The sequence below is a fragment of the Apteryx rowi genome, unplaced genomic scaffold, assembly GCF_003343035.1.
Source record: "Apteryx rowi isolate R43461 unplaced genomic scaffold, aptRow1 scaffold_447, whole genome shotgun sequence".
NCBI classification, from domain to species: domain Eukaryota; kingdom Metazoa; phylum Chordata; class Aves; order Apterygiformes; family Apterygidae; genus Apteryx; species Apteryx rowi.
Window position 1 is genome coordinate 126,880 of NW_020450702.1, and position 26,945 is coordinate 153,824.

Genomic DNA, 26,945 nt, shown 5'->3' on the forward strand with positions numbered 1-26,945 from the left:
TTTTTAATAAGACCTCAGTGATTTATCCAGGTGGTAAACATAAGTTGATGTTTGAAACTCACACCAAAGGACATGTTCCTACTTGTTAAGCATAGCTGTCTGGGGTGCCTGTTGTGCTGTGTGCTTGACTCAGAGTAAGCTCTTGGTAAGGATGTTTCAGCTGGTTGAGGGAGTTGATATTTTCTGTCTTTCTAAAGGGAGTTGTTGGAGGAGGTTGCAGTATTTGTTCCACAGGTAAAGACTTCACAGTTAATAAATAAATAAATATTATATATAGAAAATAAAAGAATGTATACTTACAGTTTTAGGGGACACACCCTCATGCAGCAGGGTTTGTTCAGACCTAGCATTGTATATGCAAATCTTTAATTAAGAAGGATTTGCTGGGAGTCAGCTGATACAAGGTTTTGCCCCACTGAAGGGTGGAGGGGTTGTCAGAGGCTGTACAGCATACCGTTCTGCACAGGCGTACTTTGAAAGTAGTCTTGTGTTTTGGACTCAGGCTTTATCTTGTGCAGCTTTTATTCTGATGCACTGCAAGCAACAGCTGGGAGGGGTCGCTGTCTTTGCAGACCTGTTGTAGCCAGTGAAAGGCATGGAGCATGTGTCGTGCTGGTAGCATCTGAATGATTTGATGGCATCACCGCAGTGATAAATAGTGCATAAAAGGATATAATATCAAACCGCTGATAAAAATTTTTGGAAGACTTGAAAATACACTTCACTTCAAACCTTTTTGAAGAGTAACCTGTTAGCAGTAGGAAGTCTCTATAGTGATATTTGGATAATAAACTGATCATTTTAGTTAACTACATTTAGAAAGTAAATTTATAACACTTCTGTGTGCTCTGTATCAGTGTGGAGAGGGGCGTAGAAAGTTCTCCATTGTAGTGAAAGGAAGCTGTGCTGGAAAGGAAGCTGCATCTTGGGAGGCAGATTTGCTGGCTGTAAAGTTTCCTGGCATTTGTAATTTAACATCATTCACTATCTGAGTGTATTTTTCCTCTGTAAGGTAAGGGTAGCTGAGGAATGGTTTTAGCTAGGCTGTCTTATGCTTATCTTGATCTATCACATCTACCTTTTCACTTTTTCATCATCCATACATTCACATGCATGCTGTGGTGGCTGTTCAAAGTGGTACAACTATTATGTATTGGAGTGTTAAAGAAGAACTTGTGCATGTCTTGTTTTGTTTCTTGTTTTTAATGGTTGCTGTCAAGCACCAGTAAAATTAAAAGATGCAAACCTTCTTTGAGAGACCTGAGAGTTCCTTGTCAAGGGCAAGTGTTCCTGGCAAGAGAAATAAACAGTTGAATATTACTTTTTTTTTTCCAAATTGTGTGTATTCTGTCACCCCAAATTTACACAAACTATTGCATCCACAAACTTAAAACTTCAGATATGCTAACTTCACTTTTCAAGCTCAGGAGCTGTGAGCACAGGTCTTCTTTCTTCTACCGGTATTTCAGGATGCTTCTTGCTTTTCATCGTGATTTTATATATCCTTCCCCAGTTTTACTTGGGATATAAGTGACTAAATTGCTGTATAAGTTCACTTTCAGCAGAACTGGAACTCTTGCATCCAAATAGCTGCTTAGGAAGATTAGGCCAAATCTATGGGTGTGCTTACCACCTTTGCTGCAGCCTGTTCTGTAAGGCATTGCAGAGACAGAGATGAATGTCTCGGTCTTGAATCACATGACTGCCTGCTATTCCTTCTGAAGAATGATCTGCTTCCTAAGGAATGAGCCTGAAACCTAGGGAAACAGGATTCTACCTCAGTCTTTGCCGCAGACTTCCTGCTTTATATTCTGAGTAGTTATTTTAGACCAAAGTCTTTAGAGGTGGTCAACAACTGTTACAGTTCTTGGTTAATGTAATTGCTGAAACACATGATAATCATCCTCCAAGTGCCTTGGAGTCAGTAGCCTTTCCCAAAAGCAGAGGAAGTTTTGAATATCCTGCATTTTTTTTTCCTTCTTTTGCCTTCCCCCATCATTAAGAAAAAAGATTGTTTAATAAATATCCTTATTTAATTTTTAATTTGTTGTTCATTTTGGAAAATCTATCACAGCATTTGGCAGCTATGCTCGGCAAAGAAGAGAATTTGGGTGTTGTTTCCGGACACTTTTCATATCTTATTCTGGTTCCTGTACTCCTTTAGATAAATACATCCTTGCATTTGTGTGTGTGGGGGGGGGGGTGACTAGGAAGCCTCCAGTTCTAGTAAACACTCAGCTGATGGTGGAGGGAGGACCTATAGAGAACATCCTTACTAAGAGGAGCTGCATTTTCAGTAAGTCGGAAAAATAGAAACATAAACAAGAGAGTTTTCTTAGGGTGTGGTTTTTTTATTTATACCTCTTTTTCAGAAAAGATATCGTTTCTACACGTTGTTGTACTAATGTGTTATACTAGCAACACGTTAGTAGAAACTGACGTTTGATATGCAAAGATTACTAGTAAGCTTTGTATTTGTGAGGCCAAAAATGTGTGCAAATGCAAGTATTTATGTATATATATGGCTTTTTGCATATGGACTTTCATGTAGCGAGGAGTAATATGGGTGAAAGTTGCACTTGATAGTTTTAAGTTACTTTATTATGTATGTCACGATGAAAATATATCACATTAGGATTAGTTGAAATGAGCAAGCTATGATATACATTGGTATAAGATTTAGGATCATTTCAGATATTAACCGCTATTCAATGAACTACAAATATGAGTAGATGAAGGTTGGTGTTGTTGGCATGTTAAATTTAATTATGAAAACTTTAAAAGATCTGAATGGCTTAGAAGATAAAGTAGTGGATAAAATGTTCAGTGTCTTGGCTTGAATCCAGCTTGATGTCCTAAATGAATGCATCACAAAACCACAACAGATCAACCCAGATTTACATGAGTGACGTACAAGAGCCCTGAAGCTAAGCCAACATAGTGATTGCATTAGCTCTTGCATTTAGAGAGGCATCTCCCTCCAGGTCAGACTTCTAAGCACTTGTGAGCTTGTGTGGGGAGCTTCATGTTTTGAATTGAAGTATACCTACATTGTGAAGGGAAAGAAATCTTAGAGCTTCAGAATTTTTACCTTTGACAAGTGTGACTGATTTTCTTTTAGAGGAAGTAAAGGGAAACACTATGAATAATAATGGAAAAACTGGAAGAATTTCCATTAGTGGTGCATCAGTCAAGGACCTGCCAATCTTCCCAGAAACATCTGTTCAAAATCTGAAACATTTTGTTGTTGCAGGACTATGTACCCTATATATTGTCCACCCTTATGCAATATCTCGTTTATTTTTTCAGTAGATAATAACTGTACTATAGTGTAACACTTGTAAAGTGAACAGTTTTTGCAAGGATTTGTGTGTACAATTGCAACAGTATTGAGATCTTCTTTTCTCTAAATACTTTATTTTGAAAATATTATTTACTTTTAATAACTTAAACTGAGATTATAGGTAAGTAACTGTGTCAGATTAAAGACATTGTGGATGAAAAGAAGAATTACTCCTTCTAAGTAAGCATTATTTATGCAATGTAGTGTTTGTTTTTGCATGGTGCAGGGAGATGGTTATTAAACAGCATAGTCTTATATGAAGAGTCACTTATTCTAGGGATTTGCATCATGATAGAGGTGTTGCAAAGAGCTACTGGAGATCTTTTCAAAATACCTTCTGCAATTTATATTCTTAACTGGTACCCTCACAGAAGGTACTTGTATTCTGTTATTTCATGTATTGAGAAGTGCTAGCACATATTTTGTTAACATTCCTATTGTTTGTAGTTCTTATTTATGTATATTCCAATATTTCAGTAACCTGATATCTCCATTTTTGTTTCTCAGCATGATGTGTCACAGACTTTGCTCAAAGCAACTCTGGACAGTGTGGTTGAAGAGTGTGTCAGCTTTGTAGGAGTTGATATTAACATCTGCTCAGAAATACTGTTAAGGTGAGTCAAACATTTTCCTATTCCAGTAATTACATGGCTCTGGATCACAGAGTCTCTGTTTAGTCTGCCATCTGACTAAAACTTAGCTAGAGCAAATGGCTCTTGTGTTAAACTTCCAATTACATGAAAATGACACATTAAGACAGTATTTTATTGGATCATTAAGAGTCATTTTTAAGGGTATGTATAGTTCTCCAGGGTGGAACTATTCTTCAGAGAAAAACAAATATTAAAAAATTATAAAACAACATTGCAATTTAGAAAAATATGATGTAATTAATTTGTATTTTTGCAGTAAGAAAGGGATTTTCAAATGTATGTTCTGTCTCTTAGCAGGTAATTTTATGGGCACTGATAAGTGGAACAGTTTGTAAAAATTTGGTGAGGGAAGGAGAAAGGGAAAGATTTAAGGGAAAATTTCTGAAAAATATGTCCCTTTTTTCTATAGTTTTTTTCTGAAGTATTTACTTATGCCATATTTGCTTTGAAAATGTCGTGGAGTTTATTTTTCTGGGTTAGAATTTAAGCTCTTTCTCTCCTGAATATGTAGAATTCAGAATCATTTAACTTAACAGACTCTTAAAAGAGCAAAGTTTTGCTGTCATCCTCTTTAGTAGGAGAGGGAAAAAAAGAACATCCATGATCTTGGTAGTGGCAATTATAATGGGTATAACAATTAAGAAGTATGTATTCTTACTAGCTCTGTCTTTTTTTTTCTTTTTTTTTAACCACTTATTTTCATCCCTGAAAATGTCTTCTTTCCATATATCTTTGAATATCTCTTTCTGTTATTTTTGTTTGCTTTCTCTTCCATATTTTCTGTGTGTCTAATTCTTAGTCTGACTCCTGAATTATTTTGTTTTCCCTTCTTCCAGATTTAGATCAGCTGTTAGAAAGGAAAAAAAAAGCATTCTTTGTTGCACAGCACCTATTGATAAAAGAGTCTGAGCTGCATTTCACAGGACAGTTTCATTCTGTAGCAGATTCTATGAATAAAAACCTACCTGAGCAAGTGCAGTGTGAGCACTGTCACTTTTCTGAAGGGTGCATGTACACTGTGCAGTTCAGCAGGGGGCACCAGGCTTGGGTGCTGCTGTGTCTCCACAGAACTGCCCAGCCATGTGGAGTGACACTGCACCAACCAGAAGCCTAAAAGTATTGTAACCAATACAAGTGCCAATACAAGTTGGCAAAATACTTTGTCTGGCCTATTTAACCTTCCCATAATATGGTGCTCATATGCTTGTGCTGTTTCAAGCTCTGAAACTGATTTGCTCCTTAACAGTGTGATTCTGCTGTACTGTATCGATATGATCTAAATTGTTCTTGGAGGTATAGTGTACAAAATTGTCACCCTAGCTAAAGTATACTACGAGCAAGGCTCTGCTCATGCCTTCTGAGGCATTGAATACGCTCGTTGCCTCATCTTATGCTTGGAAGGGCTGATAACATTACAGCACCTGCATTACTGATACTGAGTATTCTACTTGAAAGACTTGTGAAGATCAGTGAAAAACTCTGTGAACTCTGTGTCATGCTCCTTTGTCAGGGTAAAAAAGCTAGATTTCATAACCTTTCTAAGCAAGTTTTGGAAAAACTTCCATTCATGATGATTAATATTTTGTCTGTGGTTAAATGTGTGTGTCTCTGTTACAGTTCTGGTGTTTCAGCAGCTTTGAATAATTTTTTTTAACTTTTATTTGAGGGTGAGAATGACTTTTTTTTTTTTTCCTCCTCTCATTCCTGATTTTGCCTATTCTTGCCAGGTTTGCTGATGCTCTTTTTCTAGAATCAGTCAGTGTCATTCTATAAACAGGTCTCTGCTGCCATTGACTTAAAGCAGTGGCATCTGGTATTTAAAGTCAGATGGGTGACGTTTCCTTCTCTAGTGCCAGGGCTAACTGCCCACCACAGCCCCTCTCCCTCTCTCTGTGATTAACCTGTTCCACGTGAGTACAACTTTCAGTGTACGTACATACAGAAAATGTGCAGGAAACCCACTGCTTCCTGAAAGAACTTGGCTTACTGCAGTTGCACTTTACAGGTAAGTTCCTTGCCAGACCTGAGTTGCCCTCAGAACAACTCATGCAGCCTGTTSCCAGCTGCTCTTTTATCTCAAGAGCAGCTGAGAGAAAAGGAACAAGCTGTGTGGATCTGTTAAATTGTGTGAGGAAGGCAAGCTGCTCCCAGCCACCCTCCTTCTGCATAGCAGACGCCAGCCCTTTGTATTGAGGCAAGGTGTTACAGTATCATTGGGAAGATAATAGCTGAGAGGGGGCTGTTCTCACAGGAACAATTTATCTGTCCTGAACCCTCCTCCCACATTATTTCCTGAAGAGGGCAGCTGGGGGCAGGCCATAAGACATGACAAATTGAATTGGCATTACAAAAATAGCCCACAGATCATAAATTACACATCCCTGGCTTACCAGTTAGATATGTGCAGTACCTTATTGCAGTACCAAGTTTTGTTGACTTTAGTGGATTCCTTCCATAGAATTGAGAGAAGAGATCCTTTTTCAGATTATAGCTTTTGGTCTGGGAGTTTATTTGCAAAATTCTCAGCTATTTTTAAGTTTTTGAGGTTTTGTAAACCAGATTTTCTACAGTAATGTATATCCTTGTAATAGGTAGGAGCTTGTATTAATCACTGTTCAATGGTAATAAATGCATTCTGTAAACTTTACTCTCAGACATATTGCAGGTTTGAATGCTAACAGGGCTAAAAATATAATTGAATGGCGAGAGAAGAATGGACCGTTTATAAATCGAGAACAGCTCAAGGAAGTTAAAGGTCTGGGTCCTAAATCCTTCCAACAGTGTGCTGGCTTCATCAGATTCAATCAAGAATATATCAAGACTTTCTGCAGGTAATGGAGATATTAGTTATCTTGAAAAAATTATCCAAAGGGGTATGAGAAGATTTCTCCCCCTTCTCTTTTGTATTCAGACCTGGGACTTGGGGAGTCCTAGGCCTTTGGCCTCCAAAGACAGTATCTTAATGAGTAAACTTACTCAAGTCAGTGGTTGAATGTAGCTGTTTCTATGAATCATTGTGGCTTATTAGCCCAGTACCCAAAGTCAGGGCTTCTGTAAGTATGTAATTTAATTACATAGTTTGCCACTGAACCAGTAGAAGAAATTTGGCATGTGGCAGAGTGTGGTTATCTATGAGATATTAAAACCTCAGAGACGTGTGTTTCAGGCATAGTTTAGTAATTTGTAAATTCATTTTGATGTGGTGAAGATGGATACTCTGCAGAACATAATGGTAGTAAATTTGTGTGGATTTTCAGAGACTTTCAATTCCATTACCAGGACAGAGAAGGCTGATAAACTGTCTGGGCTAAGCTCTGTCTATGTGTTATACTATCGTGCCTCGTAAGCGCAATGTGACTGCAGTCTATCCCAAATGAGTAAGAGTCCCTTTACCAACTCCCGTTTGTCAGTGCTGCGTCCTCCTTTTCCCTATTATCTTATTTCCTGTTTCTGTACCCAAGCCTTTCCTTCTTGCAACCATCCCTTCTGCTTTGCTCTTCATCTGAAATGCTTTCTCTCCAGTGCTAAATGTCCCCTACTTTCTAGGGCAATATCTTTTCTCCCATCTTTCCCATTTCTCCTTCCAGTATAAATAGCTAAGAAAGGACACAGTGGTAGCACCATCCCCACCCTTTTGCTGCTGACTCGTCTCAAAAAATATTTTCCTGGGAAGCACATGCTATTTTTTAGCCAACACAAGACGCAGAAGCAGTGCTGTATTCCCAGTTGCTGCTGGCCAAACAGCACATGCGTAACTTCCAGGCAGGAGGTAGGCACATTAGGATTGGCTCACCGCCCAGGTGGAAGGTATACAGATCGGTTGCCCATCTGGCAGGGAGGCACATGCTGCAGGCCAAATGGTGCACACTGTAATCACCAGAAGGCCAAAGAAACTGCTTTCAAGGCTGTAGATGACAGAAAGGTCTCACGTTGTACAGATCTGTTTTAGTGGATGTTGTAACACAAACACAGGAAGAGAAGGCTGGCTCCTCTCTTTTTTTTTTTTCCCCCCGAAAGTTCACTGGTGAGATGTTTAAGAACAGCGTACCATTTTCTTTTGTTCCAGAAGTTCACTGGTGAAATGTTTAAGAACACAGCACCATTTTCTTTTCCAGAAATTCACTGGTGAAATGTTTAAGAACACTTCCCCTCCCCGCCCTTGCTGGGCACACGTCTGATGTTAGTTAGATACCATAAAACTTGAGAACGCTGTATAACTTGAAAAATCTGCTACAGCCTGAGATTTTGGGGCCAAAATAAAGCTCAAATGCCATTGCCTCCACAACATTTCTTGTGGCCCAAGGGGGCAAAAAGAAACACTTTGAAATGAATCTTGGGAAGATTTCATTTTTGTCCTCTCAAATCATGTTGTTGGCTATAGAGTACTATGTGAATTAGTTTTTGTGCTTTGTATTTGGAAGTTAACAAATACTTAGTGGTTATTTAAAATATTAATATGGAAAGAGAAATTTATATGTCTGCATTTCTGTCCACATTCCATGCATGGATAGAGCCCTAAGTGTGAGTGCTAGTTCCAAGACTTGTGGTACCTTTTGTTTTGTTCTGCAAAAGCAGGAAACAGTTGTGATTTAGGAAACAGAAACAAACAAAGAAGAGAGCAAAGAGCCTTTGCCGATAGGGGTCATTTGATGCCTTTACTTTGCTGTGAGCATTTTTTTTACTGGAGGGAGATTTTAAGGGAAAAAGCACACGTGTTGTAAACGTGCTGCTCGCACAAAGATAGATCTCTTTCTCTCTCATATCTTTTGTTGTATCACTCTTGTTGAAGTATTGATCTCTTGGTGACTTTGGAGCCTTCTCATTGGCAATTGAAGGAAAAAAAAAAAGCCAAACTCAACCTCTAACTGAAGCTAACTTATTAAGAGCTAAAAACGTATTCACAAAATTTAAGGAAAGCTCTATTAAGATACTTTGCAAGAATGGTTTATAAATTCTGGAATAGTGATAAATTTGACCTTTAGTTTTTTACTGTTCTAAACAATTCTTGATCTAAGTCTTTTTGATTTGAAATTTTGGATGTTTTTACCACATCCATGTTTGAGCAAAATTCTTCAGACTTTTGAGTTTCAGTATAGAAAGTGAAGTGTAGAAAGTCAAAGTAATGTAATTTAAGAACCTGTGGTATTTAAGCAGTCAGACTTCCTTGTTCCGTACATGTGCTTGAGACACAATTTGCTTACCTTATAATATTTTGTTTATAAACTCTTCAAACTGTAGTCCTTTTTATAATAATGCAGTCTGTGAACTGACAGTTCAGTTAAGAATGAAAATATCCTCACAAGATATTTATGAAGTAGGTAAATGCAGTTGTCCCCATTTTACAGACAGAAGATGCTAGCTAGATTGGGTACTAAACAGTAGTTTGTGCAGCCAGGCATTTTAAACTGACTGCCAGCACTATCACTTTCTCATTTTCAGGAAGTGTTTTGCTTTAACATTAGTGTGTGGGCACTGTGCTATAATTTTGTTCAGTATGAATAACATGTCCATTTTTGATTTCTGACAGTAGCAAGAAAATTGAGCTTGAAAGTCATGTGCTTTTGAATAAAGCAGGTGCACAAGTCACCAAGAAGAAACAGGGTAAAAAGAAGAGCAAACTGACACCAGGTGCCTCACAACAGCCCAATCCTTTGGACCAAACTTGTATTCATCCAGAGTCCTACAACACTGCAATGAGGTAAGCAATGGGAAAATTTTTGAACCACTTGCACTGTCAATTTTTAAAATAGCAAATACTGATTTTTCTGACAGCAGCCTGTTCAGCCTTTTGAGACAGGAATGTATATGTTGATCTGATGCTCTTTCTCACCTTTCTTCAAGAAAGAGGCATGTTTCAGAAGTTCTCTTACAGTGAAGGATTTGAATTCATATGTTCATATTCCTTGGGGGTTTGGGGGGATTTTTTTGGTTTTTGGGGGTTTGTTTGTTTGTTTAGTTTTCATATCATTGTTTTTCAGTATTTAGTGAATTTTCTAAACTTTGCCAAGACAGCACACCTCACTATCAAATCTAAATGCTCCCTTGTTCTTAAAACAGCAAAGCATTTCATTCCCACGATCCGGACTTGATATCATCACTTTACCTCTCACTGAGGCCACTTTTCTCAACTTCCTTCTATCTGCCAACTTTCTTCATGCCACTTGCTATGGTGTTTGGATTTCTTGGTTTACAAAGTGTGGAGAAAAATTATTTGTTCCACAAATATTGGAAAAGTTTTGATTTTTGTCTTCTACCTTGCCCCCATATATCATGTAAAGAACTTCTGAGGCATTCTTCTGCAATGTAACTTTTTCAAGCAGGAGTATTTCCCTTTCTTGTGCCTGCATTTAAATTTCTCCAACAATACCATTGACTGTATATTAGGAGAAGGCGTTTCTTTCAGCAAATGCTTCTACAACTGGATATGATCACTTGAATGCTGAATTTAACACAGTTATCTGGCAAATGGTCTCTGTCTTTGAATGCTCAGATAGCCAGATATTCTGTTAAATTCAGTGAAACTTGAAGCACTTAACTGTTTGTGAGGCAAACAGCAAAGCAGTACATGTTAGTAAGGTGTCCAGTTTCAATAAATCTATGTAGATAATTTTAAAATACTGGAATACAGTGTCTTAGCTCATTGTAACTTCCACTGAGAAGAGCAAATTAACAGAAAGTGTCTAATCATGTGCTTTTACTTGACTGTGCTTTCAATGTTATTTTGCTCCAGACCATAATTAAAGTATAATTTTCTTTGTTCTTAAAAAAAAGTCTAAGTGAAATGTCATCCAGATTTACAGTTGGGGCTGTTTGATACCTCTGCATCATGAAGAGCTGTTTTTACGTTGTTGCTTATGTTCAACATTTGCAAAACAAACTATTTTTGCACAGTGAATATTGACCACCAAAATATGTATATGCATGTGTGTGGTGTGTGCACACAAAGACATATGTGAGCGCATGTCATTATTATGAGGTTTTAAAATTAAATTCTGATGTTGCAAGATCTAATTAAGATGTCTATGTTAAGCGCCCAAATACATGAACACCATGGCAGTTTTAGTATGTGACCTTTGGCTAAAAGAAGAGAATGTTTTTTGTGTAGATCACAAAAAGTAGTTAGGAACCCATGTGTGTGTCTGTTTAGGGGGTACTGCAGCTGTAGTATAAGATGTGATCTTCTTCTGTCATCACTCTCTGGTTGAAATTGAAATCTGCCTGTTCTTTTGAGAGAAAACATTATCTCTTACCATAAACGAGCACATATTTATTTTTTTTAAGTGATTTGTGGTGAGCAGGCTCTTTTCTTAAAACATGCTGGAGCTAATTTCAGCAGTAGTTCAGTGCTTTGGGGTTCTAATGGTCCTCACTGAGATCATTATTCCTAGAGAAACATATGTGCTTTATGTTTATAACCAAACAGAATCTTTAAGCCTCAAAAAGATATGCTAAATTTTTTGAATTCATGGCACTTGTGTTTCCTATCTAAAATACTGTTCTGGTACCTTTCATTTTTAGGACACCTTCCTAACAATGCACGTTCTGTTATCTCTCCAGCGGAGATTATTGCGTATATAACCTTCTATGCATAGGTCCATATTCTTTCCCTCTGCTAGGCATGCAGTGCACTTTTTTTTCCATCCTCTCTGGGCCACAGTCCCTTCGTTGTTCTTCATCCCTAATTCTAGGGCCACTGTGCAATTCCCTACTCTTTGTGCAATCTGTAGATAACTCATTTTCCCTTTCCTGGTGCCTTTTTTCTTCTTTCTTCTTATGCGTCAGTAGTCGTTATTAGTTCTCTGCCCTACAGGTAGCTATGAAAAAATCTTGATCTTAATGACCTTATGTTTGGTATGTGACTTATAGGGTTAGGAAGCTTGGTCACCCCTGCTTTAGATAATTCATAGTGAGATAATGTAAAAAAAACCTGTTATTCAAAATTAATGTCAGTATTCAATGTTGTATTTCATTCAATTTAAATATCAAGTAGCCAGGATTTGGTCAATAGTCAGTTTGACTTTTCTTTTCTAGTGTACCAATAATGTAACCATCAAAGTGTTTCCAATGTTACCAGCTTCAATTAGAAGGTGATGCAAAAAGGTTGCTTCACTGAGCAGAGAAATGTAGCCAGTTAATGGTATAATACAATAGGATTTTTTCTGTATATAATATTGTGAAGGTTGGTCAGAAAATAGAGGATTATGCTGTGATTCTGGAGCAGCACAGGTTACCTTTATATCTGAAGTGGTAAGTAGGATTATTACTGTATATGAATATCTGAACTACCCTATCCATTTGAAATTCCAGAGACAATTTTAGAAAGCAGAATATAATTACCTCATTTGGAATTTGGCGGGGAATCCAGGATTAGCACGATTAAGCAAATAAATAAATGAATGCCCTGGAATTTTTAATGAGCATATTTTTTTACATCTCAACCAAAAGATTGTGGTTTAAATCTTGGGCTTTTGTGTAATTCAGAGAGGAGGCTGCCCCCTATTGAATCACCAATCACTTAGAGTTACTTTGGAGAATCCCAGACTGTGCTCAGTGCCAAACTCACTGGGCTCTGGGAGCAGCAAAGCCATTAGAGGAGTGTGGCATTGCAACAGACCGATGCTATGTTCCGTGTCGCTTTTGTCTAGTGCAATTGCTTTGAAGTAAGCTTCCAGCTGAGGCACTGTCTGTTCTTTATGCTTCTTACCAAGCATTTTGGCCACTTAGCCAGAATCTTCAGCTGAAATATTTAGATCCAAATGGAATTTGTAGGTAGTGTATCATGTAGTTTCCTTATTCAAAAGAATGTCAGTTAAGATCAAAACAGATATGAAAACATAGCAGTGTTTATTAGCGAAACACCTTAAGTAGTAAGCATAGCATCCTTGTCTGTTGTAACTAACTGAATCAGTCTTATCTTTTTGCTTTGGGCTTGTTCTCTGTTGTCTTACCTCTTAGATGGTATCAATACATTTATATTTATCGGTATCCGTATTTTGATGTAAAAATAATATCAAAAAGTGCTTTCTATGAATGTACTCCCTCTATGTTCAATAGTGTTTTTCTTGCAATGAAAGCTGATTTCCTTTGAAAGTTCATTAAACATGAAGGTGATAACTTTTGCAGTATAGATTATATTAACATGGAGTTGATAGATGACACATAATGGTGTGCGGAAGGAGGGAAATAACCCTAAAGCTTTTTAACTGTAAATAGTTATTTGAAGAAAAAAAAAAACACAGCTTTGCAGCAACCTTACAAAAGCCAAGAGGTGTAGTATTAAAAATGGACACCGATGACATAAAGGCTAAATATAAACCAGATATCTTCCCCCAAAGCAACTAATGCTATAGTTTAGTAACGATTATATGTTTAAACTGACCTTTCGGAAGAAGTGTATAAGTTGTTAAGCTTCTCAGAACTTAGGGAAATTGTCCTCCAAACCAATTTGCTGCATAAATTTGAATTAAGAAAAAATTATACCAGGAATACAGACTGCATGTAAGATATGATCCAAAGCATTTTAGGCCTGATGAAGAGTTTTGTTAACTTTGGGCAGTGGATGGAACTGGGCTTGTAATTCCCTGTTGCTGAGCCTAAGTTCATGGAAAAGTTTCTAAGAGCCTGTAGGTCAAACTGTGTTCATGTTGCTGATTTGAGGATCTTACTGAACTCAGCCACCATTTGAGGGGCTTTTTAAGATGTCAGTATTAAGCTTTAACTCTGCTATGGTTTAAAATCTAGCTAATCGATAGTTTTTATATTTTAAATCAAATGCACACAAGAACCACTGAGACCGTTAGAAGTGGATTAGAATCAGTACTTAATACATTTCCAAGTAACACTCTTTATTTGTTGCTTTCAAAGGGACTTTCTGTTTTCACAGAATTTTGTCAGGGGCCATGTCACACTCAAGGGTGGATCTGTGCTACCAAAGGGCAGAATTATTATCATGAATAAGATGGACAGATTTAGTTAAAGACATCAAAGTACAGTATTACATATCTCTTACCATAGCAGTCAAAATGGCTGGAATAAATGCTGCATGAACAAACCATAAAGACTTCCTTATGCCATGTCTACCATATCTTTCCATGAGAAAAATTCTTTCATGAAAATTTTATTGAATTAAAAGTTTTCATGGGAAATTGCATTTATTTTTAAACAAAATAAACCAGTAATTTTTATCCACTGCTTCCACCCAAATTACCCAAAAGCAGTAGTCCACATTACAGATTTATGATATACAAAATTATCAGTTTTTAAAACAATGTTTTTGAGGGATAGAAGTCCACCAAAACTTGAAACCACAAATTTTGTTTTTCTGAACTATGTTGTAGCTCAAGAGGCCAAGCAGTTTTAAAAAAAAAAGGTTAAAAGAATTGCTCCCAAGTGGCGACTTTGATTGCCAAGCTTTAGGCTGGAGCCAATTTTTATGGATGAATTAGAAACCTCCTGAAAAATAAGGTTTTTTTATAATGGAAACATTGATGTAATCTTTACTATGGTGGTACAAATGGTGCTGGTATGATTGATTTATGGCATTTAGTCATCTTAACTTAAAATCTGTACAATTTCTGTAAAATAATTGGAAAGCATCTTACTGGTGTCTTAACACGTTGTGCAGATGACCAAAACATTTCTGTTCATGGTTTCTGCATTATCAAAGCTTAGTTTTGTGATGTGTAGTGATCAAGCCTAGGAATACCTCTAAATAGTGTGAATCATAATTTCTTAGACACCGAAGGAAAAAAAAATTTTTAAGTACTTTGTAGACAGCATATTTTCCTGCAAAACAGGACTGTGTTTTAAGTTTATGAAGAGTCTGTATGTGAAAACCAGTTTATAGTGGCAGAATCTTATACATACAATTAATACAACATGTAGAGCATATCCAGTTTCTTGGTACACATTGTAAAAGAGCTGCTAGGAAAACCAAGGAAACGTTTAGGAAACCTCCAGAAGTTACAACCAGGTTATGCTTATAAACCAAAATGCTGGAAAGAAAAGGCAACGTTTTTCTGTGTTGCATCAGTCTGCTGAGTGTAGTTAGTTTCATATGATGGAATCTCAACCTTTGCTGATTTTGTTTAAGTCTCATAAAAAATACTCTTTGATAAAGATTCGCAATCAGCATGTGTATTTGATGCTCACAAATTGCAGCATCTGGCAGGCAGGTTGTATTTCAATCAGTCTGACTTCTTAAAAATCTTTTACCACTGTTTAGAACAGAGATCTAAAGTTGTGATTTAGCTTAATGCAGGTGGGAATCTCCCCTGGCTAATTGCATGGTTGTAGGGCCTTGCCTAGTAAAGAATCATGGTGCTAACTGTGGTTGGTAATGCCTTAAGAGATGTTTTTGACATACTGAGCAGAGTGACTTGTAGTGAAGATTCATGCCTCCCGCTTGGTCTGTGTATTGATAATGCTTCTTGCTGCCCCTAAAGGACTTTGATTCAACAAAGCACTTGTTCACGTGTTTATACTCACCATAAAAATATTTGGAGTTAAAAGTTTTGGAGTTAAATGCAGCATCCTGTTGTTAAAATTTTATATTTCATTGCATATGGATTGACCACTTTTCAGATGTTTCTGTTATTTCTGCCATTCTGGTAAATGGGTGGATTTAGCAGCTGATGGGTAGTATCTCAGCTGCTGTGCTGTAAACCTGCAGCAAGTAACTGCACTTGCTAGCTTTGAAGGCAAATACTGACGCTCAGGGAAATGGAGAAGGAAAGCTATTGATTAAAGAGGGAACTACAAAAGAAAAGGGGCTTCCTCATCTGTCCTGTACACAACTGTACGCTTTTCCTTTGACTGCCTTGCCAGCTCTCTGCTTGGCTGGTGTGGGGACCTTCTGTCCAGGTCCCTGTTCTGTCACCCAGTAACTGAGGTGATCCATAAGGAGAATAGAAATTGGCAAAGGAATAAATCAGTTATGCGATAAGGTGTTTGAGCAAGTGAAAAAGCTTTGTGTTCTATACACTCTAAACATGTATATTTTACAGAGGATGGGAATTTTTACTGTGATAGGATATCTTTTATTTAATTCACTACAACTTCATCAGAAAAACCTTTTGTCCACTTCAGCAAGACTGTAGTTACCTAGCTAATGTGGACTGTGTGTGTATTCAAGCTGTTTAATGTGCAAAATAATTCCTTTTGTGTCCTAGTAAAGTATTAGTTTCTTTTAAAAAGGCCTGAAAAAGTTAAAGTTAAGCTCAGTAAATTAATGAATGCTATGTCTATTTCTAGTAGCAAAGGTAACCCTTTGCTACCTAATTAAGGAGAACATTTACAGAATTAAGACCATTAAGCCCAATAAATAATAGTTGATATTCATCACTCTGGAACACCAGTTCGTTCACCTGCCTGATTCTCAACTTAATAGCTGGATTTTTAGAGCATTTACTTTTGAAAAATATCTTCTTAACAAATTAAAAGAGCAGAAAAGGCTTTAAATGATAATAGCCATTTGATAAAAGATATTTTAAAATATTTATATTATGTGCAACACACAGTTGACAAGAATGATTATGAGAACTTTTAAATTACAACAAATTTATCCTCCATTTACACTGTAAATACTAGACCCATAAAATTAAGTGGTGTTTTTCTTTTCTTTCTTTTTTTTTTTGGTTGAGGTTTTGAAAACCTAAATGATTTCCTACCAGTTGGATTAAAAAATAATTTTGAAGAAAAAAATTATGAAGCTTCTTTTATTGAATGATCTCATTTAGCTGTAGTACTGATTATTTCTGGATAACTAATCATGATTCACTGCATTGTATCTCAGGGTTATGCTTCAGTTATATGATATATTGGTAGTTGTGAAAATGGTTAATGACAACCTGCCTAACACTATGGTAGCAAAGTGGCCACACTGCAGTGTATTGATGTCTGAATTTCTTTTCTCAGTCAAACTGATTGTTTCTCACGTGTACTTTCAAAAATATTGTAAATTATCTGAGTGCTCTGTAGTCTTCTGCATACATTCAGATAATCTATGATTTTAATAAGTTATGCCTCTGAGAAAAACACATATTGGTTAATACCTATATCTGGCCAAACACATAAGCAGTTTTAAATATATTTGAAACTTTAACTTTTTGTATCCAGCAACTAATTACATAGAGTAATGCACAAATATTATTTGATACATAGTCCCCATTAGTAGCTGAAATACTGAAGATTTATATGACTAGTGAAAACAGCGTGAGAACAGTCAACATCTGCATTATACCAATAATGCTTTTGCATTTCAAAACATGACTAAAACATAAATGTCTGCATAATTTAGCAGTTTGTTACTGTCACGTATGTACATTTTACTTAACAAAGCACATGCTAATGCAAAGTTGTTTTGTTTTCAGAGTGATTATGTTGCATTACCATTAATTCATGTGTGCACTGTGACAAGACGTAATGGCATATCATGTTGCTTTAATGTAATGAACCCAGTACTCCCAGCTCTTAAGTTGTGTTGCTGGAAATGATTACATAAAACAGAACGACTGTGACTAAAACCCTTGCAAAGCTTTAGAACTCCTGCATATTATAAGAAGCTTTTTGGGGGGGTTAAAATAGCTTCTTAAAATTTTACTGAAAGCGTCCCTTGGTAATATTTTACTCTTTTCTGACTGTTCTTGCATTCCACTGAAATTTACATTATCTTTTAGGCATTGCAATGGCCGTACTATAATTTTGTGCAGATGTGTGTGTTAAGTGAACATGATGTGCTTATTTGTTACATTTATGCTACTTTTCTTTCTTTATCTGGGTAAGATGGATGAAATTATGTATTAAATAAAAAACATCAGTGATTTAGCCATGACCATTCTCTGCAGGTCTTGTAACACTGCAAAGATTGCTTTTAAAACAAAGGTTGTTGTAAAAGCCTTTGAGTAACATCTAAATCTCGAAACCCTGAAACTAAATCTCTAAACCAGCTAAATCTCATCCTAGTCTGTAATACTTTCCTAAGGTACTGGCGAGTTGCTGTTCCTTACACAAAGTTCACCATTCACACAAACCATCAGTATTTGAGGAAATAAGAATAGTATATCTTACAATAATGACCTCACTTCTGAAAAAAAATCTCATCTTTCACTTCCTAGGTTTTGTCTTTTGAGTAGATAAACATAGCACTTGAACTACTGCAACATGTTACTTAGTCCATATGTGTAGCCAGGGAAAATATTTGGAGGACTTGCATTTTTACAGATTGCTTATGTTCCTATATTCATGCAGCTGGAACTGTCATTTACAAACTTGGTTAGATATTTTCGAAGACTTGTATTGAAAGAGTTTAACATAACTAAGACCAAAATAAGGAGACTAGGGGAAACTTTTTTTTTTTTTTTTTGTAGCCATATCGCAGTCATACTCACTACTGACCTATATCTTTTTTTCCCCCCCGACCTTGAAGTAACTCTTGAAGGAAGTTGTTGGGTTGGTTTCTTTTAATAAGGAAACATTTAACTTTGTTCTTAGCAATGACATTTAAAAATAGAGATGATCAATGTAATGCACCACTCTTCAGTCAGAGATTTGTACTTTATATCGATTTTTATTCTAAGTGCCCTCAAACCATGCTCATTTCAGTGAAAAAATGATACATGAAAAATAGAACTAGATTAAACAGTATCTTTTTTAAATTACATTTGTAGTCACTAACAAATTGCTTTTATCTGAAAATATTTTAATACATAGGTTTTTTTACCAAAACCTAAAGAGAAGAGACTTTGCGAAGAACTGTGTTGTTTCTGTTATGGGTATTTCTTGTGTATGTGTTTGTGCATGTTGGGCCTTTTTAAACATTGTTCTGTCTCTATTATAGCCCATAATTGTGAAATATTCTTAAATAATTGCCAAACTTTCAGAACATGAATAAAAGTATTGAAGACAGTGGGACTTCATATGTACTTAAAACTGGGCACATGTTTAAGCACTTTCTTCAGTTGGAACCAAATTTTTATTCTGAGCAGTAACCAGGTTAAGTTACTGAAACAATTATAATTGACAATGCGGAGCCCAAACCTACCATTTTGCTTACACGAGGGATTCTTTTTAATACCAGCTAAATACTTTCATTGGGATTTCCTTGAGGGGGGGGGTGGCAGGGGAGGGAATAACTTTTATGAATAGTTATTGAGGGATCAGGCACCTGGTTTACATCCTGTTGCTCGCTAGTTTTCTTTCCAGCAGCCTGCACATACTGCAGTGCATTCTGATTGCATTAGCCACACATCTAAAAGTTCTGTGCGTAAGTTTTATACATCTGTGAACGCTCCACGCAGTTGCACTTATTAACAGTGAAACTCACCCCATTGCTGATTTCCAATGTGAGCTCGCTTCTGTGAGATTCTAAGGGTGAAAAAATGTGACTTGGAGGTACTCGAGCTGAATTTCCATTTGAAGTAAAATAGAGCCAAGTATGTGAATGTCAGCAAACTTGTTTATAGGAGTGCTCAGTAAAGCATATATTATTTAGAAGGTTGAGTCATGAGGCTAGTAGGGCTTGTCGTGTTACATCTGGCATGTCAGTCAAAGCGTGGACAGCTGCTGCCTGTCACTGCTGCGCTGCTGTGGCACTGTCCATCTCTCAACACCAACAGTCAGCAGCTCTTTCTTAGTAGCTTTGTGAAGAATATTTTGCCTGGACTTACACACATTTTCAGTATCATCGTTACAACCACTTTTAATGGTTTTCTGCAGTAGACGGAAGATACTGTCATAGAAGGTCTGATGTTTTTGTATATTGGCTGTTATTATACAAAATACTTGCGTAGTAGTAGTGTTTGCATAGTATACTGGAAATAAAGAGTTGTGTTTAATATTGAACAATTTTGCATTTGTTTTGATATTTACTTTGTTTTCTAACAACCTCAAATTACTTTAAAAATTAGGAACATTAAAAGTTGAAATCTGGTCAATTAAAGCAGTCACCCACTGAATTCTTGTGTGAGTTTTTTGTTTTTTCTTCACATGCTTCCACATGAAATATCCATATAAATTAAGAAAACTAGTGAGAAAATATCTATGACTCTTAAATGCAACTGTATGTATTTCAGCTAACAGTACTCTTAAATCACCATGGTTGCACCTTTAGTCAGTACCAAACTGGAAGTACTGACAGCCAGTTTTAGACTGGTATCTTCCTCTTGGTGATATCAGTGGGCAGTCTGGAATGAAGATGTGCCCCTGTGCTCAGAGATGAGCTTTGTGATTTACTGAAAGTCAGGATATTGCTTGTATTTTGTTCCTTCTATTTTGTTTTCTGAAAGAAAAAATTAATTTTAAATTTCAATGCATGTAACATTTTATGAGTTACCACCTATCACACTGTCAGTTGGGTTTCTTGGGTAAAAAAGATACTGTTTCCTGTCAAAAGAAACACTAGCTGCAGGTTTCGATTAAAGCAGGGTGTGTATTTTTGAGGGGAACGGAGGCTGAGAGTACCGGGAGGCTTGCTTTCTTATGGAGCTGGAATGTTTCCCACCACTCCCAAGTGCAGGGCATGAACCTGCTGATCTACATGTCTCCTGTGGGTGGTAGGTTACACCTGTCAGGTGGTATGAGGTAGCATAAGGACAGAATGGAGAGATTCTATTAGGAATTTGAAAGGAATATTCAAACTCCTTAGGAGAGAGAAAGTAATTCAATTTCATAGTCTGTTTGCATTAAGGACAACTTGTTTTGCATTTTGAAGTCTTGCGCCAAAACAAGAACACTTCTTCAATGATAAATAAACTGTCTAAGGCATCATTGCTTAAGGAGCAGGGTCTGCATATGAATTTTTGTTGCTGTTTCTCTGTGCTTGCCCCAGCATATGTGCCAACGTTGTTGAACTGGAATGTCAGTAAGGTTATTTTTATTGGGTTTTTTGTTTTGTGGGATTTTTTTTAAGAGCTATCGGGGCAAGATGTATATATTTTTAATTTTAAGGTATTTATTTTCAGCCTTTTAGATGTCAGTCCAAATTTGTCTCATTCCTCAATGTGCATATGCATATAACAATAGGGAACAATAAGGGCATTTGTGTCGCATGACTACTTTTGCTTGATAATTTTTCAGTTTCTGAAAAAGTAATTGCTGTTGATCATGAAGTTCATAGATGGGAGAAGTACAGGCATACTTTGGAGATATTGCGGGTTTGGTTCCAGACCACTGCAATAAAGCGAATATCTCAACAAAGAGAGTCACACAAATTTTTTTGTTTCCTAGTGCATATAAAAGTTATGTTTACACTGTACTGTAGTCTATTAAGTGTGCAATAGCATTATGTCTAAAAAAAAAACAAGGTACATACCTCAATTAAAAAATACTTTATTGCTAAAAAAAATGCTAACCATCATCTGAGCCTTCAGCCAGTCATAATCTTTTTGCTGATGGAGGGTCTTGCCTCAGTGTTGATGGCTGCTGACTGACCAGGGTGGTGGTTGCTGATGGTTGGGGCGGCTGTGGCAATTTCTTAAAATAAGACAGCAGTGAAGTTTGCCCCATTGATTGACTCTTCCTTTCACGAAGGATTTCTCTGTAGCATGCGATGCTGTTTGATAGCATTTTACCCACAAGAGAACTTCTTTCAAAATTGGAGTCAATCCTCTCCAACCCTGCTGCTGCTTTATCAACTCAGTGTATGTAATATTCTAAATTCTTTGTTGTCATTTCAACAATGTTCACAGCATCTTCACCAGGAGTAGATTTCATCTCAAGAAACCACTTTCTTTGCTCGTCCCTAAGAAGCAACTCCTCATCCGTTAAAGGTTTATCAGGAGATTGCAGCAATTCAGTCCCATCTTCAGGCTCCACTTCCCATTCTAGTTCTCTTGCTACTTCCACCACATCTGCAGTTACTTCCTCCACTGAAGTCTTGAAGCCCTCAAAGTCCTCCATGAGGGCTGGAATCAACTTCTTCCAGACTCCTGTGAGTGTTGACATTTTGACCTCCTCCCATGAATCACAAATGTTCTTAATGGCATCTAGAATGGCGAATCCTTTCCAGAAGGTTTTCAATTTACTTTGCCCGGATCCATCAGAGGAATCGCTATCTATGGCAGCTCTAGCCTTACGAAATGTATTTCTTAAATAGTGAGACTTAAAGGTTGAAATGACTCCTTGATCCATGGGCTGCAGAATGGATGTTGTGTTAGCAGGCATGAAAACAGCATTAATCTCATTGTACATCTCCATCAGAGTTCTTGGGTGACCAGGTGCCTTGTCAATGAGCAGTAATATCTTGAAAGGAATCTTTTTTTTGAGCAGTAGGTCTCAACAGCAGGCTTAAAATATTCAGTAAACCATGTTGTAAATAGATGTGCTGTCATCCAGGCTTTGTTGTTCCATTTATAGAGCACAGGCAGAGTAGATTGAGCACAATTCTTAAGGGCCCTAGGATTTTCAGAATGGTAAATGAGCATTGACTTCAACTTCAAGTCACCAGCTGCATTAGCCCCGAACAAGAGAGTCAGCCTGTCCTTTGAAGCTTTGAAGCCAGGCGTTGACTTCTCCTCTCTAGCTATGAAAGTCCTAGGTGGCATCTTCTTCCAACAGAAGGCTGTTTTGTCTACCTTGAAAATCTGTTGTTTAGCATAGTCACCTTCATCAGTTCTCCTAGCTAGATCTTCTGGATAACTTGCTGCAGCTTTTGCATCAGCACTTGCTGCTTCACCTTGCCCTTTGATGTTATGGAGACGGCTTCTTTCCTGAAACCTCATGAACCAACGTCTGCTAGCTTCACACTTTTCTTCTGCCGCTTCCTCCCCTCTCTCAGCCTTCCCAGAATTGAAGGGAGTTAGGGCCTTGCTCTGGATGAGGCTTTGGCTTAAGGGAATGTTGTGGCTGGTCTGATCTTCTATCCAGACCACTAAAACTTTCTCCCTGTCAGCAGTAAGGCTGTTTTGCTTTCTTATCATGCATGTGTTCACTGGAGTAGCACTTTGAATTTCCTTCAAGACCTTTTCCTTTGCATTTGCAACTTGGCTCCTGCTTGGCGCAAGAGGCCCAGCTTTCGGCCTATCTCGGCTTTCGGCATGCCTTCCTCACTAAGCTGAATCACTTCTAGCTGTTGATTTCAAGTGAGAGACGTGCAACTCTTCCTTTCGCTTGAACACTTAGAGGCCATTGTAGGGTTATTAACTGGCCTAATTTCAATACTGTTGTGTCTCAGGGAATAGGGAGGCCCAAGGAGAGGGAGAGAGACGGGGGAACGGCTGGTCGGTGGAGCAGGCAGAACACACGCAACATTTATTGATTAAGTTTGCCGTCTTATACGGGTGGGTTCTTGGCACCCCAAAACAATTACAATAGTTACATCCAAGATCACTGATCACAGATCACCATAACAGATATAATAATAATGAAAAAGTTTGAAATATTGCAAGAATTACCAAAATGTGACACAGAGACACGAAGTGAGCACCTGCTGTTGGACTGCAAGCCGATAGACTTGCTCGACACAGGGTGGCCACAAACCTTCAATTTGTTTAAAAAACAAAACAAACAAACAAACAAAAAAAATGCAATATCTGCAAAGCTCAATAAAGCAAAGTGCAATAAAATGAGGTACGCCTGTATTTTATGTAAAGTTTTTGTTATTCTTAATTTTAGTTAGAGGTTCCTTGTATTGATTTAATATTTTAAATGTTCATTGTAGTTTTACTAGATTGCTGTTCATTTTCATTTGAACTAGAGAGACATTAAAAATGATAATATTATAGAAATTTCACTTATTTCTAGTGAACTTTCATGATAAGAGAAATCTTTCGGTCATGATTGGATTAGTTTTTGGTATGAGGTAAATCAGCAGTCTGAGAAGTGATTCCCATTTTGAAATCTTGCTTACAGTTTTGTAACCTATTCCAGGAGATAAGCATATGCAGATAGGCTCAAAGTTTCCATGTTTGTTTCGGATCAGTGAGGAGTTGAGAGGGTATGCACTTAAGAAGCGGTTTGTTCACTGTTCAGATTTTTTAAAAGAAGTTTTCTCATGCATCGATGCAAAAGTAATTTAAAACCCTGAATGTAGTGAATGTCCAGTTACCACCAAAGGATGTTACAAATCTCTCACCATATCTTTGTTTGACCTTCTCAGGTTTTTATCTTTCATTGGAGGAAACCCAAATGACATAGGAAAGCCAGATATGCAGCAAAAAGTAAATGCAGTAATTCAAAAGGAAGGCCTGGAAGGAGTAGCAAAAAGGCTAAATACAACAGTGCACACATTGCAGCTAATCATTGATGGTCTGACTCAGCCCGAAGGCTTTGACATCAGAACAGGTAAACCCTTGTGAAAGCTGTAATCTCAGTTTGATTGTTTTACATACCAATTTTAAAAGAGCATGTTTTCTTCTTCTGAAGTCAGTGGTAGATTTTTGTGGACATGTAACTCCCATTCTTTTCTCAGACAGGGTAAAGGGTATATCATAGTCAGATGTTTCTTTCCAGCTCAGTAATTAAGGAGTGTGAATCCTGTCTTAAATCATGGCCTTTTCAGCCATAGGAAGGGGAGTTGTATGGCTGTTAACAAATGAAATAGTTTCAATATGTTGACTCTATACTGATTAAATCTGTGTTGGCTCTCCATCATGGGGGGAATGCTGAGACCAAGCTGAAACGGTAGTAATAAAAGTCTATTGAGCAGTAGTGTGTGATTCTGCTCGTTTATTGCAGTAGTTCCTGCAGAAAAGTGTAATTGGAGCACATGGTCGTGACCCACCTTTGGTTAGAACTTTGCAATAGTGCTGAATAGTTTGAGGTGGGGGGAGCAAAGATGAGGTAGGCAATGAAGTAAAACATCTGGAGATGCTGTTGTTTAATGAAACTTACAGCTGGATTCTCTTACAACAGCCAGAGATAAAGGTAGACAGCAAAGATACAGGCTTGAAATAATAAATAGTAAACATATGCTTTAAGAAAAATAACATTTCTGTTCCACATTTTTTGGACTGATTAGTAGCTTCCTTGCAAATTTTCTAAATATTTTCCACCGGTGATCTTGAAAATGTGTATTTTATGAGAGTTCATTTATTCTGGTGGTCTCGCATCTAAATTACAGTAGGATAGATTATTAAGATATAAAGATATAAACATAAATGCATAAGGGAATCTTCAGTGGAAATATCCAGATTCTGCTGCTCTAGTTCATTCAATATTACTGTAGACAGAATCTCTGACTGGAACTCTGCTTGTCATAGCATAGTAACTCAGAAATGGTAAGGACTAGCCTAGTTTCCTTTGTCAGATGAAAACTGTGTTCCAACTTTGGAATTTCAAGCCCAAGGTAGGAGATATTCACTGATTGGTGGCAAGTCTCAGTCGTAGTAGGTGTTCTCCTAGTGGCCTTGTATAGCTGTAATTCGCTATCTTTGCAACTCCGCTAGTAACTGTCAGTGAAGGAATGGGTAATGTTTAACAGGGCTCAGGCAGACTGAGCAGTTTGCACTCTACACTGGTTTAAAAAATAATCTTGGTTTAAGATTCAGTTCCACTCTTGTTCCCAACAACAGTGTAAGAGTAAAAAGAAAGAGTAAAAGAGTAAGGTAGCAATATCATACTATATATTACTTAGTGTAATTTGTTTAGCTTTCCTATGCATCCTCTTAAGCTTAATTGAAATTCTATGTTGTTGCTTATTTTTCCTGAATGAGTTTAGTGCAAGGCAAACACAAAGAACTGTTTGGGAAAAGGGAGAGAATAGAATATTTTTAATACATTATTTTAAAATCCTTTTTTCCAGCCTTACAAGGCATTACTTATAAGAAATGGTCTTTCTAACACTGAAGTTGAACAGCTACTCAGGTAACTGTGATGAATCTGCCAGGATGGAAAAAACAGATTTGCAAACATTAAAAGGATTCCCATCATTCCTCCAAATCTTGTTGTGGTCATTGCCCTGAACGGCTGTTTAGTTGCTTTCTTCATTGAAGTGCCACTGCATAGTATAATGTTACAAAAGGATTAACTGTTTTGGACTCAAGCAATTAGGTACATTCCTTCAGTGGAAACTTTGATGTCATTCAAAGTCTACTGCTGCCATTGCCAGCTTGTGTATTCTCTTGGAGTCTGATCCAAAGCCTGGTGAAGTCACAAAGACTCTCATTGATTTCCAGTGCATTTTAGCTAAAAGCTTGTTCCCCTCTTTTATTTCTTAGAGGCAAATATAGGAAAATTTTAGAATCCTGGTTTGGCGCTGCTCTTTGGTGAGGGGGAAGTGTAGAAAATCTCAGTCCTAGTGGATCGTGGAAAAGATAAAACAGCAACAGGAAAAGTTTGAAAGGGAAGTTGTTGAGATGGCTTGGGGGTGGAAGGGTGTTGTGCAGGAGCAGAAAGCGGAAAGTAAGTAACAAGAGAGTTTGAAAAACCTTAACTGTACCATCTGAATTTGTATACATTAGGATACCTGCTTAAAATCACAAGTGTGACTTTTGATGTTGTCAGTGCAAAGAAGCAGTTGATTATGTGTTGTCATGATGCAGATGAACAACAAGCCTGAGTTATGGTGGTAGAAGAACAGTAGTGCATCATTGACTTTTCTGTTGTTTAATATGTGGTGAGATTGAGTGTTTACCTTCCTGGATACAAATTTGTGATCTGAAATAGAATTATAGTATGATTTATGCAGCTCAAGTAAGAGTTACCTCTAACATCCCATCTTTTGTCACTAGCTCCAAGAATATTTAAGAAATCTTTCACAGCCACTAGCTAATATATGCTTCTGATCTCCTGTGATACTCTCCTACCACACAGTTCACTGTGCTTATTATTCCATTAGCCATAATCTTTTGAAGTGGCTAATAAAATAGAAGAAATCAGTTCTTTACCATAGATGGGTCTTTATATAAAAATCTAATGAAGCAGTATGTGGGGCCTGAGAGCTACCTTGAAATGACTTATTAATTAGAAACAATCAACTAGAAACAACCCTCAGAAAAAAAATGCAAGTTTTTTTC

At 37.2% G+C, this 26,945-nt stretch overlaps 1 protein-coding gene across 6 annotated transcripts in view; it reads left to right on the top strand.

Annotated features, from left to right (window-relative positions):
- SRBD1 (S1 RNA binding domain 1) overlaps nt 1-26,945 on the top strand; it is a 142,794-nt gene that overhangs the window by 114,815 nt on the left and 1,034 nt on the right. For 4 of the 6 annotated variants that reach the window (XM_026077067.1, XM_026077068.1, XM_026077070.1 and 1 more), the window contains 4 exons: nt 3,851-3,957; nt 6,651-6,827; nt 9,524-9,694; nt 24,089-24,273. In XM_026077067.1, the coding sequence (XP_025932852.1) occupies nt 3,851-3,957; nt 6,651-6,827; nt 9,524-9,694; nt 24,089-24,273 (640 nt within the window). Of the gene's footprint in view, nt 1-3,850; nt 3,958-6,650; nt 6,828-9,523; nt 9,695-10,053; nt 11,276-24,088; nt 24,274-26,945 lie in introns of those variants that run through there. The other 2 variants (XM_026077071.1, XM_026077072.1) reach the window with 2 other exon arrangements.